General features: G+C 39.3%; 1 protein-coding gene across 2 annotated transcripts in view; it reads right to left on the bottom strand.

Annotated features, from left to right (window-relative positions):
* HNF4G (hepatocyte nuclear factor 4 gamma) overlaps positions 1-14,608 on the bottom strand; it is a 118,720-nt gene extending 104,112 nt beyond the window's left edge. The window contains exon 1 of one of the 2 annotated variants that reach the window (XM_058275662.2): positions 14,404-14,608. In XM_058275662.2, the coding sequence (XP_058131645.1) occupies positions 14,404-14,506 (103 nt within the window). In that variant the 5' untranslated portion in view covers positions 14,507-14,608. Of the gene's footprint in view, positions 1-13,442; positions 13,678-14,403 lie in introns of those variants that run through there. The other variant, XM_058275663.1, reaches the window with a different exon arrangement.
* Positions 14,609-14,926: the final 318 nt, after the last annotated feature.

Genomic DNA, 14,926 nt, shown 5'->3' with positions numbered 1-14,926 from the left:
ACGACCTTTCGATGTGTGCTGACCAAGATGGAAGGCATGGCCACTGAGCACTTGGATTGTGACAAGTGCGAAAGGAGATGTGCTGCAATTTGAAACACACACCAGATAAGTATTTAAAAAAAAAAAGGCTGTAAAATAGCTCATTAATAATTTTGTATTTATTACATATTGAAATGATTATATGTGGGATGCATGGGGCTAAATAAAATATATTGTTAGATTACATTCACTTGCTTCTGTTCTAGTTTTGTAATGTGACTATGAGAAATCTAAAACTGCAGATGTGCCTGGCATTATATGTCCATTGCACAGTGCTGCTTTCAACTTCTAAGTTAGCAGTTAGAAATAAGCATATATTAATCCAAACTGAAAAAAATCTTGTATAAGTTTTCAGGTTATACACAGGATAAAGACCGTGTCACACATTATTGACAAAATATTTAGTGTCCTGATCTTCTTTCTCCTCTTACTTTCCAGGTCTTTCATTAGCTTTCTCTTTGGCAAGCTCTACCCACATTTCTGCTGCTGAGACCCTCCCCCACCCTCCCAGCCACCTGGGCCTACATGATTATCTACAATAATCAATAAATATGGAATAGGTCACATTTACAAATTAGGGGAAACTCACAGAACCCCTCTCTGTGGAGGTGGCATTTAAGCTGAGAAATAAAGGATGAAGATATCCTCCTGTGATATGTATGTGGGGTTGTAGGAGGTGAGATGGGTGTGGAAGGATCCTGGAATATAAAGGGAATAGGCCTTCGGAGGAAAAAGAACTTGGCCTGTTTTGGGAACTAAGAAAACTTCAGTGTGGCTAGAGCCTAAGAAGTCAAGGGGAGTTACAAGGGGGAGAGCTTGAGAGACAGGCGGATGGGGGGACATCCAGAACCTCAAAAGTCACAATAGAGTCTGGATTTGAGTCCAGGAAAAATATGAACTCACTGAATGATGGTTTTAAGACATGACATGATCGGATTTGTCTTTTAAGGAGATCATTCGTGAAAGAAGCAATGTGAAAACTGAGGGAAGAGTTAACAGACTCTTGCAGTCAGCCAAGCACCTGGTAACTGTGGCTTGTACAATGTAGCAGCTGCTGCAGTAAGGTAAGTGGAGTCCTCCAGGCTCATTTGGCAGTAATATTGGCCAATCTCTAAATTACAGACAGGTTACATAGGGTTGGTAAAGGCAAGACAGAAATTAAGGACAACTTCTGGCTTTTGGTTTAAGTGAAAAAAATAATGAGATTTTTAAAAAATTACCTGTTTTCAATTTCATAAGAGGAAATTAAAAATAATGGAGAAAAGGAAAGACACTTCCATTCATTAAGCTACTACTAAGTACCATGTATGGTGCTGGGTGGTGCTTTATGTGTTGTTCATTCAGAAACCTCATTAAAGTAGGTGCTGTTATCCCAATTCATAGATGGGCAAACTGAGGGACAAAGAAGTCTAGTTAAACTTTCACGGGTTTATCACTTAGGTAGCTCAATCAACATACCCCAACTCACCCTGACTAAAATGTGTCATACACACCACACCACACCATGACCTAATGATGTTCTCTAAATAAAGGGATTACTATTCATAAGATATTATCGTCAGAGAGCTAGAGGCATTAACACAGCTATTCTTTCACAGTTTTAAAACAGATCCACAGAAATGTGTACACTATTCCAAAGGCCTGTGATTTGCAAGTATACTGTTAGTAAAATTAAAGTGTTTGAGAGAGCAATCACGGAGCTTTTACTGCACTCTGAGTTGTTAGGATTCTAACTGGGGAACTCTGAAGCTATCTGTTTAATGCATAACCTCAAATACAGAAACCTTTGTACTTTAAAGGCCATGTGTGTTTGTGTATCTCCAAGGGGAAGAGGGGATAAGGCCATGGATGGCATCACTAAAAAGTGGTCACACAATTTGGCACTTTTGCTCTCAGCATGAATGGTGCGTTGCTGTGTCTCTTTCCCACTAATTCAAGGGGAATACAGTGCAGCAGTCTCTGCATTATTGCTTATATTCCTGTGCAAAGCCCTTCTTACTTAAACTCAACACTGATAAACTATTGTGATGCATAAAGACTTGCCCTGGGACCAGAGCCCAGCGAAGAGGAGAGGGCTGAAAGGGATATTTAAAACATTCTCCAAAATGCAAACACAATATCTGCCCTGCTTTGGAATTAAGCTTAAGTCGGCTTTAGTCTTTAACTTCACATCTAAGTAACACGAACATACATACCCACAGACCTTCCATCTGCTGCACCATTTACTGAAAAGCCAAGATGAAGAAATGCTGCACGTACTTATATAGCAGATGTGAAATAGTTAAAAATGAAAAGCAACACACTCATCTCTAGGTTTTTCTTAGAAGACTCCTCTTTCTGTATCTTTTTCAGTAACTCCAGATATCATCCTCATGCCACAGATACACAGAAAGGTCAGTTTTCCCATTTGTCCTAGGTAGGAGGGACTGGTCAAGAGGCAGGATGCAGTAAGACAACTATGACAGAGGTGGGGATCGGGGTGGGTGGAAAGAAAGAGGGCAGCCTTCCTCTTCTGGTTTCAATATTAGCTGCGCTAGTTTTGCTACTCTTTTTATTTTTCCTTTTTTTAATTGACAAATTATTCAATAAATAATACTTTAACTGTTAAAGGACATGATAGATAATAGAATATATTGCCAATGGATTAAGAATGCTCAAACTTTTATTTTTAAACTTGGAATAAAGTATTTCATAGATTTAGAATCTCAATACAAATGTGTATATATATATGTGTATATGCCTGTATGTATGACTTTATATTATTAGAGTATATGTATAAAGTATACGCACACACACCTTAGTGTCCTGGAATAAATGATTTGTATATTACAAAATTGACTTGAATGAGGACATTATTGTATTGATTTTCCCAACTGATGGCTAGTTCCTAAAATCCAGTAATCCTACTTATTTTTCAGGTCATTGAAGCCACTACGTGTTTTTCACATAATACCAATTCAAAAACTCTTGTCTATTTGAATTGCAATCATTTTTAACAAAGGATGAGTTTTTAAAATAGCTATTTGTTTCAAATATACAACTTACTGTACAATTTCATGAAATTGTCAGGTTTTAGACTCATAAGAAAAAAAAAGTGTTTCATGCAGGGAGAAAACCACAACCTTATTCAAAATTATTTTAGACTTAAATAATAAAACTGCTTGTTATGAATATATATTGTTTCTTTTCCATTACAGCTTGAGTGCTTGAGATGGTTTAAAGGCATAAACCAAAAGTCAGCTAACATACCCAAAAGTTTGAATAGTCTGTTTGGCCCCAAAACCTGCAGGCTCTTTTCATTCCCCCAAACTAAGCAAATATGAACTGGAAGAGAATGATTTTGTGAATAATTTTTTAAAAGAAGCTCTGAGTTTACAGGGTAACCTGTGGGAAAGTGGCACTTCCCATGCTATGCCTGTCTGCATGGATATACTGCACAACACAGTATTTACAAGAAAGATATACAAATAAGATAAATGCACGCATATGGATGCATTAAACATAAGTAGATCATTTTTATTTTCCTGGTCAAAGAATATTTAGAAGTGGTTATGTCTCACTCTTTTGAGTGTATTTCAATTACTCTGAATTACAGTTCTCTTGTTCATTTATCACCAAAAACAAAAAAACCAAAGGAGTTCAAAATGGATGAAAATTGTGAAGGAAAGGGATGGAAAGGGGGGTGGGAGGAAGGGAGGAAGGAGAGAAAGAAAAGAAAATGCCTAAATCATAAGCCTGTTCAGCATGCAATTTTTTTCCTGTTTCTGTTGTTGGCCTGAGGCAGGAGTGGCACTCATCAGTGGGGGGGTGGGGGGGTGGGGGGGGGCTGAGTTAGGACCCTGAGCAGGACAATGAAAACCGAATATATTAAAGCAGAGAAGTATGTTTGCAGAGAGTAAATTCTTTGAATGTCCCATGAGAAACAATAAATAAATAGAGAAGAAAGAACTTAGTCATACTATTTTTTTTTGTCTTAACAAATTAACATATACATATAATTTTACTTTATTCATTTTGAGTCAAATAGACAACTATTTGTCATTTTGTCTACAAATAGACAACTAAAGGAAACTTCAGATAATCTAGAAAATCCTCTGAGATTTTGGAATTTTTGGGAAACAATATCTGTGAATTGTCATTTTCCAAGTACATCAATGAACTTCAACCTTTGTCAGGGCCTATTGTGCCAGGGCCTGTTGTGCCAGCGGCCAGGGCTCCGCGCTACTGGAAAAGTGCTCTCCTGAGCCCTTGCAGACTATTCAGCTGTCACTCTTTCCTTATACCCCATTAAACTTAAACACACACATACAAACACACAAACACACACTAGTGTATAGGTGAGGAAAAAATTGGCTCAAAACTCAAAAACTTATGTTTAATATTGACTGCATATGTCTCCAAGTCTGTATCTTTCCCAGGTTGGTTGAGGGCTTAAGTAAAATAATGGAGGGCAAAACATTATAAATTGTGCTTGTGAAAGAATATAAACTGTAAAGTTCAGTTATTAGTGTTCTTATTGTTATTGAATTGATATTTATTATTATCACATACAAGAGAGTCTAAATTCTACAGCATGATATGAAAGGTTTTTATATTCAAGATTCTTATTATTTTTGTAAACACACTTCTTTCTACCATCATTTCCTATTTATCATAGTTGGAGCCTCATAAAATCAACTTTATTTTTTCATTTGTACATTTTATTCCTATTTATTATGATTATAACTAAAATACCCCATACTCTCTTTTTCTCTTAGCCAAATCATATTCCTTGTTTAAGAATGAATTCATTTTGGGAGAAAATATTTGTAAAATATGATAAACTTATACCCAGAGTAAACATAGAACTCTTACAATTCAATTAACAACAACCAAAAAAAAAAAAACACACAAAAAACCTCTATTTTGAATAGGGGAAGGATGAATAGGTTTTGAGCAAAACTTTACCAAATAAAATACATGAATGGTATATATATGAAAAGATCCTCAGCATCATTAGTCATAAAGGGAATGAAAATTTTAAAACCACAATGAGATACCATCAGATACCTTTCAGAATGTCTGAAATTAAAAGACTGATCATACCAAGTGTTGGTGAGAATGTAGGGCAACTGGGACTTTCAAATGCTACTGGTGGAAATGTAAAATGGTACAACTACTCTGGGAAACAGTTCCACAGTTTCTTCCCTATGTTCCAGCCATTCCTACATGTTCATATAAGCCATAAGAATACTTGTACAAGAATGTGGTTACAACTTTGTTTGTTATAGCCCCAAATTGGAACCCAAATATTCACCAAAAGTGAATAAATTGTGGCATATCCTAGCATGGCACAGTAGAATGACCATACAATGGTAAAGAGTGGAATGAACTATTTATACATGCATCTCTGTGAATGAATCTCAAGATAATTATGATAAATGAAAGAAGCCAGATATAAAAGAATACTGTATGAGTCCATATATATAAAACTCTAAAAAATGAAACTTAATTAAAAGTGGCAGAAAGTTGACTGGGGGCTGCCTCAGGAGAGGGGAAAAGAGGATTGAGAAGAGGCAGGAGAAAGAGTTTACAAAGGGGAACAAGGAAACTTTTAGAAGTGATAGCTCTTTTACTTATTACAATAGCGGTTTCACACAGGTATAATATGTCAAAATGTTCAAATATTCTCTTTAAATATACACATTTTATTGTATGGCAATTATACCTCAATAAATGTGTTTTTCAAAAAAATGAATAAACCACTAATAACATGCAAAAAGATCTCTGGATCTCATTATGGTAAACGAAGAAATCTAGATAGAAAATAATATATACTGTAAGATTTCACTTACATATTATTCTGAGAAAGATATCACCAGGGTCAGAAATCAGATTAGTGGTTGCCTGGGGAACAGGAAAGGTGCCTCACTGCAAACGGGCGCAAGGAAATTTGGGGGGAGAACCATGTGATGGTTTGAAGCTGTATGTACCCCAGAAAAACATCTGTCCCTGTGGCAGTAAACCTATTGGAATTAGGCCCTTTTGATGAGGTTTACTTTCAATTAAAATGTGTCCCACCTCAATCAGGATGGGTCTTAATCCTATTACTGGAATCCTATAAAGAGAATGAAATTCAGACACAGAGAGAAAGCCACCCAAAGCAAGAAGCTGAAATGGAACTGGGAAGGGAAGGGAGAGACCAGCAGACACTGCCGCGTGCCTTGCCACGTGACAGAGGAGCCCAGGATTGCCACCAGCTGTCCCCGAACACTACAGTTTTCAGGGAGGAAGCATCTCACCTTGATGATGCCTTGGTTTGGATATTTTCCAGGCCTCAAAACTGTTAGAGAATAAATTCCCATTGTTTAACCCAATCTAATTCATGGCATTTGCTTAAGTAGCTTAGGAAACCAAACGAGAGAAATGCTATATATCTTGGTTGTGGTAATAGTTTCACAATTATATATACTTACTGAAACTCATTGAACTATATGCTTAAAAATGGTAGATTTTATTGAATCTAAATTTTATCTCAATAAACCTGAACTGAGAAGAAACCATATGTCACGTCCTGTGTAACATACTCCAGGAAAAGTTAGTGGGTCTTTCACTACATTTCCATAATGGTTTGCCATTACTCAATGAGTTCACTCATCACAGTGAATAATAATTCTTTTCTATGAATGCCCAACAAGACATGAGAAACTTAGGAAATAATTCTTTCTTAATCATTTCTTAATCCCCAATATAGAATGTAGTGTTTGACAATTAGACTCTCAACAAATGTTTGCTAATTTTATTATTGATGTTTTACCTCCTGTTTCCATTTTAGTAATTAATTTATTCAGTGAACATATACTCATTAAGCATCAAATAAATTCTAGGAAGTAGGAACAGGTGGAAAAGAATAATTCAATTCCCGCTCTCAGAGCCCTAATAGTCAAACCTGGAAGAATGATCATTAAACATGGAACCACAATGTGTGATGAAGTTGATAAGTGTCACAATAGGGAAAGAACCAGATATTGATATATGTCAGGGGGTCAGGAAAGATTTTGAATTAGTGGAATTTGAGCCAAAACCTGAAGGATAAATTGAAGTTGGCTACGATGGTTGCAAGTAGGGGAAAAGTGAAGGTGATAGTGGCTGGTAGTGTTCCAAGCTTAGGAAACAACACTTGAAGGCACTCAGCCTGGTGCATTTGAAGAACTAAGAGACTTATTGCAGCTGAAGACTAAAGTAAGGGGTGTCAAATAGAAAGAGTAGAATCATGGACCCTGTCACAAAGGGTCTAGTGATGTGAAGACATTTGGACTTACTAAGTACATTAGGAAGTAATGACTAGTTTTAAGTTGGGGGAAAAGTCTATGATCAGATTTCTTTTCTGTTCATTACTTCAGCTGCCCTCTTGGGAAATGATTGGAGGCCAGCAAGTCTAGGCAAGGGGAAAGGGAGAACAGTTCATTGTTGCAAGATCCCAGGTTAAAAATAATAATTACTCTGCTGGAAATTAGTCCAAGATAAGGAAACTCTCTCAAATGAGCAAGCATACATTTGTTTTGCTAAGCAAACCAAGTTTTTAAACATGAACAACTTGTAGTAATATAATAGCCAAAGATATATAAGTCCATAATGACCATGATCGAACCACAGCCTCTGGTACAATCTTAAAGAATATGAACTTAGGATCAGCCAGCGTTAACTTTGTCCTACTCCTCATCTTCCATACTCTTACAGTTCTTTTACTCCAGTTTGAAGACCTTTATTCTGTTCTCCACATCTGCATTGCCCCTAGTCTATCGTGAAAGCCTCTCACTATTTCCCTATCTTTTGTCCCTCCTTCTGTAAACTATCTTCTGAAGTCCTGCCAGTTAATCTTTAAAAAAAAAAAAAGGGGGGGGGAGGGAGTTTGGGTTAGTCTAGGTAGGTTAATATTAATTGAAAGACAGCTAGAGAAATCTATAGACTATATATTATGATTTCACTGGTAAATGAAGATTATGGTTAATAATATGAATACAAGAATGTTCCTGTATTACAATGTGTTAATAATATAGTGTGATACATGGGGAAAATACAATATAACTTAGAGACAATAGTAATATAGTAATTTTTTGTAGCAAAGGCAAAGAAGGTACTATATCAATGCTAAAGATAAAAAAAGAATGGTGGGATTTAGTTGTATGATATATGAATATGATCAAGTTTTGTTATTTTTTTTCATTTTCTTCATTAACAGGGAGACCTTGGTCATGTCATTTAACTAATCTGTGCTCACTTATTCTCCTTTTGGAACACTGGATAAACAATTGAGTTTGTTTTGGAAATGAATGGGAGAGGTGTGCCTGAATGGGATTTTTTCAAGTGATGCTCACATGATTTGTTAAGCTACCTTTCCCTCTTGTCTATTATTTTATTTTTTGAAGTTGAAATAAAATTTTTTAAATACTTTTATTATAACTTGACCTACTTAAAGATTTGTGATGGTTTCCCATTGCCTAGAAAACAAAGCTCAAACCTTTGCCACCCACATTCAAGCTCACCAGAATATGGACCAGTGGTTCATTTCCACTTCATCTCTTTCCACTACCCCTACTCCAAATTAATCTCCTCTGTCTCAAATATATTTCTTCTTCTTCTATATCAAACAAGTTCTTATCAGAAAATCATAAGTCTTCCATGAAATTTCTCCAGGCTAGTCAAACTAAATGTGTCCTTTGTGCTTTTATTTTCCATGGTATCTCTATCTATTATGCTCATGAAATACGTATCACCTTATGCTCTGGATGGTTGTATGTGTTTGTCTTCCCAGTAGATTATTTGCATTTGAGGAAAGAAAAACTATTTATCCTTGTGTCCCAGGCACCTAGTACAGTGCCTCTAATTTAATTTCTATCAAATAAATCTAATATATATCAACTTTATTTTTATAAACCTATAACTATGACTTCTGAAATAAGAAAGAGTAAAAAGTAAAAAAAAAAAAAAAAAAAGAAAAACTGGAACAGATTTCATAATCTTTACTCAGCCATGAACATAAGCAAAGCACATCACAGTATGCAAGCCTAGATGGAACAATACTCAATGGTTCAAAATATTAAAATATGTCAAATCTCCAAGTTCAGATGATAGCAGCTAAGACTTTAAATAAGATGAGGAAATATTGTCTACATGTCAATGTCAACATTTTTAATCAAATATAAATTTCTGTCATATTTGAAACAGAATGTGGGGGAAGGTATCAAACACTGTACAAATAAAATGTTTGATCTAAATAATAGAAGGATTAATCCACATAACCTTTGAGAGTAAGGACTATTATCCTCATCTTGCAGCTTTTTAAGGTGAGGCACAGAAACTTTAAGTAACTTGCCCAGAGAGCTGGAAAATGGCAGAGCTAAGATTTGCACACAGGTTATAACAATTCCAACACTCATGTGCTATCCCTGGAACGATATTCAAGACAAGTCTCAGAAAAGCACTACTTAGGTAGAAGATGCATGAAGTCAGGATCCACCCATGTCTCTCTTATTTAGGGTTGTCTCGCCAAGGTCTATTTTAGGCCTTGGCCAGGTTCATGGGGTCCATAAACTCTTGAGGTTATCAGCAATTTAGTTGTATATGTAAATGTAGTTTTCTCTAGAGAGGGGGTCAATAAAAACAGGTAACACTAAGAACTTACCACAAGTCAGGTATGTTTTAAATATATTCTTTCATTCTATCACAAGAGTAACACATAATACATAATGTGTACTCAGTATGTGTTAGGCATTGTTCTAAATGTTTTTCATGTATTAATATATATAATATCACACTAACTCTATGATATGGTATTATAATTGCTACATGTCAGAAAAGAGGGAATTAGGGCTCAAAGAGGTTAAGTAATTTGTCCAAGGCCCACACATTTGGTAAATGGCAGGGTTATAAATGTCCCCATCTCACAATAAATCCTGCTTTCTTGGGTTATGTGTCACGTGGCTACTCATGGCATCCATCCTTCTCAAAGATCTCCAAAATCCAAAATCATCCAAAATATTGAGTATCGTGAAAATTGAAAGTTGAAATCCCTATGTCTTTAACAGGAAACCATCCTGATAAAATCAAAGGTGTTCATGGCTATCAGTTAATTTTAATTTTCCCATGTAGATAGCATAAAGTGTCCTGATACATTACAATACAAGGAGGGAAATGTAGTCAGGAAGGCAGATCTGTTCTTCAGGGAGTGCTTAGGATGAGTTGGCAAGATACTGATAGGTTACAAAGGTACTTACTGGCAATAAGCATCCAAATAATATGCACACAATAGCTTCTACAAATGATACCTGAGGAACAGGGTCCCTGCAAGCCCCTGCAGTGACATTTTGTGAACTACAGGCATCCCTTCCCTGCCGTGGGGCCAAGAACGACCACCTGTGCACCTGGACAATGGGGTCTGGGTTCCAGTACTCACTCCACCCCCAGTAGGGGTCCCTGAACCTGGAACACCAGCCAGCCGGCAACCCCGTGAAACAACCTTCCTTTCCCTCATGGCCTGGAGACACAGGGCCTGCATTTGAGCTCCTCCACCCCCTGTAGATGTGTGAGCTTAGAAAGTTATCTAATTTCTTTCTGCTTTATTTTTCTCATCTGTAAAAGAGGGAGAATATTAGTGTCAACCGCATAAGATTGTTGTAAGAATCTAATTGAGAAAAAATCTGTAAGGTGTTTAGAACTGACCCGGCACATATGAAGAATACAGTAAGTATTCACTAGAACAATATTAGTAATATTACTGGTCAGCTTGCCTGGCTGTAGTAAGCCATATCTGAAGTGATCCCTGGTTCTGTGTATGAGTGAGGGAGTAACTGCAGCAGGGACAGGGTCCTATGAAGAGGTGGAGAAAAAGATGCCTCTGTTCACATTGAGATGTTTTGTTTCTCTGCATAGCTTCTCAAAAATCCAAAGCTGTGATACCTTATTTAAAATTGTGCTGTCATCCTCAGTGCTGTGAAGCATCTTTTATGAAGGTGGAGAACATGTTCCATCAAGAGTCATAAACTACAACAGTGACTACAATAGAAATGATAGCCCCATGCTTGCAATAGAGAAATTCTCACTAATTATGTACCAACATCTCCAGGGCATTCAGTAAATGGACAGATAGTAACAAATGCAGTGGCATCTTATACAAGCTCAAAATAAGATGGTATTTTAAAATACATTTAATTCCTTTCCTACTTTATTCATTCTTAAAACAAAAATCTCAAACTCCCCAAGTCAGATGTTCAAAGACTGGCTTATATAATTTCAAAATATCAAACTCGTAACAATGAGAAATAGATTTTTCATCAGATTGTCAACATATTAAATAAATCATTATTATCCAGTGTTGGCAAGAGCATGGTAAATATACTGTGGATACTCAGGAAGGCTCTTTGCATTATCCATCAAATTTAAAGTGAACATCTCCCTGAAGCCAGCAATTCTCTTCTCAGAATAAATCTTCAGAAGTACCCATGCAACGATAATGTACATAGATATTCACTGCATCACGTTTGTAATAGTAAAATATTGGAAAATCCAAAAGACCATTCTGGGGGATATCGGTTGGCTACATAGAGTAGACACATTAGAAGAGGATCTTCATACGTCAACACAGAAATATTTGAAAAAATAAATGAAAAATCTCTTTCAGAACATTGGGTATTGTGTGAGCCCATTTATCTAATTTTATTTTAAATAATGAGAGAAAAATTTATTGGGTTATACATAAACCTATAGGGACTGGATGGACACAAACCCAATCATCAATGGTGGTTACACCTACGGAGCGGAATGTGGTGAGGCAGGGTTCATTTTACATTTCACTAGAGATATATTGTTTCATTAGCAAGTATCATCTTTAGTAATTATAAAAATAAGAATTTTCAAAAGGAATTGGGTACTTAAAAATAAGTAATTATTATTTACATGATTATAATAAAGAAATCTTGACAATCTCCAAAATTAATTTGTGATGCCTCACATGCTTACAGCTACAACTACAGAATAACATGCCTAGGAGATCTTAACAGACCTACTTAAGTGAAAGGGCTGTGTTCCACCATGAAGCATGAGAATTTCCACATCCCTAGGCCCATGCATAGGTTTAAGGTCAGGAGAAGACAGAAGACAAAAGGCGCTCAAGGTCTACTCCTCTTTGAAAGGTGCAAATTGAATACTTTACCACCACTCCACATCTCCCTCCATCCCACCCCAATCTCCAAATGGTACCAGGGAGGAGACCGACCCTACTTAATCACAGACTTCAAACACATGGATCAGGAGGCCTGACAGTGCCCAAAGACATGTAAATGAGGGAGGTGTGATGAGAGGTGAGAAGAGGAGTATTATAGAGCAATGGCCATAGCTGGAGAGGAATGATATTGTAAGATTATCAGGTAAAATGAAAAAAGTAAGAGAAAGTAACAGAGGGGAAATGAGGCTATCCTGCTGCTTAGTTTTCAGGACACCCAGTACGTTTTGCACTTCTGCATTCTACTGCCCTGGTGCTCAAATGAAAGTTTGGGTAAGATTGTTTTGCATGTTGGAGAGGAATGCTTTGCCTCTGGTTTGAGCCAGATTTAGAAGCACGGTGATTTAGGTGTGCAAAACACATTTTATCCTATTCTAAGATCTGATCACGTGCTGACCTACTCCCGTTAGTTATAGTATGGTTCTTGCTTAGCTGGCGCATTGTTTAGCTAAAGCTTCCATAAGACATTTTCTTCACAAAGGTCGCTAAGATATGGTTTAAATAGTATCTATATATTTATAACATATGCAATTACATACTATTATTTTATATAGCATTTCTTTGATTTTATGATATATATATATATATATCTTCCAACTAATCCAAATCTTTTCCCCGTCGCATCACTGGAAGATGCTTATCCACGAAATGCCTCTAAGATAAAGCATGGGAGATGGCACTTCAGCAAAGGCCATGGGGCTGATGCTCCAAGAACAAGCACCTCTCCACAAATCACTTCTCACATGTCCTAGCTTTGCTCCAGGCCACAAAATAACTCCACCAGAAACCTCAGATACTTGGCGATCACGTGAGCCGCCGGCAGACGCCAAAGCTTTCTCTGCCGGCAAACAAATCAACTTTTATTTTTGTTTTCCGGGCTGAACGGCTTGCACATCCCCCGCGGCCGCCCCTCCGGCCCTTGCCTCTGCCCTCCACTGCAGGCTGCGGGCGGCCCCAGGGTATCCGCTTTCAGCCCGCCTGGCGTCGGGGTCCTGACGACTCAGCCCCTCCTCGGCGCGCGCCCCTCCCTCAGCCGCCAGAAGGGAACGGAGATTCCTCCGGGCCAGCCCCCGCGGGGAGCCGGGGACTGCGGCTAGACTCCGGGCTCGGCCCCGGGCGCCGCGACGCGGGCGGAGCCACTTACCTGCGTGGAGCCGCTCCGGGAGCTCCCGCGGCGCGGTCAGCTGCGCGGCAGCGGCCGCATCGCCGGGCGGCAGGTTCCCCCCACCCACCCCGGCCGGCGGAGTCCAGCGCTGCGCTTTTCCGAGCCTGGGAAGTTTGTTAAAAGCGAGGAGCTGGGCGGTGGGGGTGGGGCGGGGGTGCTCTGGGAGACAAGGCTTAAGAATTTTGTTGTCGTCTGCGTTTGCTTTTGTTTTTGTTTTCGATCTCTAGCAAAGACTTTTTACCATATGCTGGGGAGAATATGAGCTTTGCTCAATGGCGACAGGACAGCGGCCTGACTCTCACAGTTCGATCGATTTACTAAACAAACTGGAACGTGGGTGGGGATGTTAAACAGTAACCAGCAGCCTCGAAGAAAACTGAAAGCGGCGAGGCCGCCACCGCCTCGGCGCGCTCTTTCCGCCGTTCCCAAGGCCCCGGCCTGTCCCAGACTTCAACCTCGTTTACCGCAGCTGCACGCCAGGTGCTCCCCAAGCCACACGCGGCAACGTTCTGCATCCAAGCGCGGCGCACCGCGGCCCGACCACTGGGAGCCGGGGTTCTCTCTCTCCCGCCTCCCGCACCCCGAGAAGCCCCGCGACGTTCAGCTCCAGCGGTCTAAAGGCCAAGCCTCGGGGCCGGGGGCCGGGGGTACCTTCCCGGTCCCCCGCCCTGGGTCGCGCCTAGTCTAGCTAGGGTGGTTGTCAGCCTTGGGAAGTGCTTTCCTCCAAAAGCTGGGCCCACGCTTCTTTTCCACGGCTGACGCTCACGCCAACGATTGGCAGTGGCGGGGAGAAGCTGGCTGACCCCAGATGAGAATTTAATGCCCGGTCAATTATGTCCAGAAAGGGGGCGGAAACATTACAGGCAATTAAATGGGTCCCTAAGGACTGCTTTGAGGCCACACTGCTAGCAGATGCCTCAAACATTTCATCGTACCGCACCTTGGGTCGCAGGGGTTAAACTCTGCTCAGATGCTGGTAACCACCTTGCTCTGCAAGAGTTCTGGGAAGGGGAGCAGGGGTTGGTTTTCCATTCCCGGGCCATCGCGGGCACCTGTGGCTTCAGTCATTAACTACCTCATTACACGTGTGTCTGGTGGAAAGCTAGTTCCTCTCTCCTAGTCTCAGCCGAGGCGCCTCCAAAGACTTCGACTCCTAGAAAGGACGCTCAGACTCGCAGAGCGGCACTGGTCATCTGGATCACGCATTTTTTAACCAGCAACATAGCCAGGAGCTGTGGCTGTTAAAAGCATCTCAACAATTTAACTTCGTGGTTTCAGGAATGAATGACTTCAGGTCAAACAAGTAATTATCCTCATGAGATAAATAGTACTTAATCCATAAGGTTTTGCTTTTCCGACCAATGGATTGCCTGTTATTTTAAGACTGTAATAACAATGCCGTGAAGATCAAAGGGCTAGGTATTTTTTCTTTTTAGATCGGGTTTACGAAACTTTCTCAGTTT

This window comes from Dasypus novemcinctus, chromosome 14, assembly GCF_030445035.2.
Source record: "Dasypus novemcinctus isolate mDasNov1 chromosome 14, mDasNov1.1.hap2, whole genome shotgun sequence".
Taxonomy (NCBI): Eukaryota; Metazoa; Chordata; class Mammalia; order Cingulata; family Dasypodidae; genus Dasypus; species Dasypus novemcinctus.
Note: the sequence above shows the minus strand (reverse complement) of the source record. Positions and strands in the feature narration are given on the sequence as shown.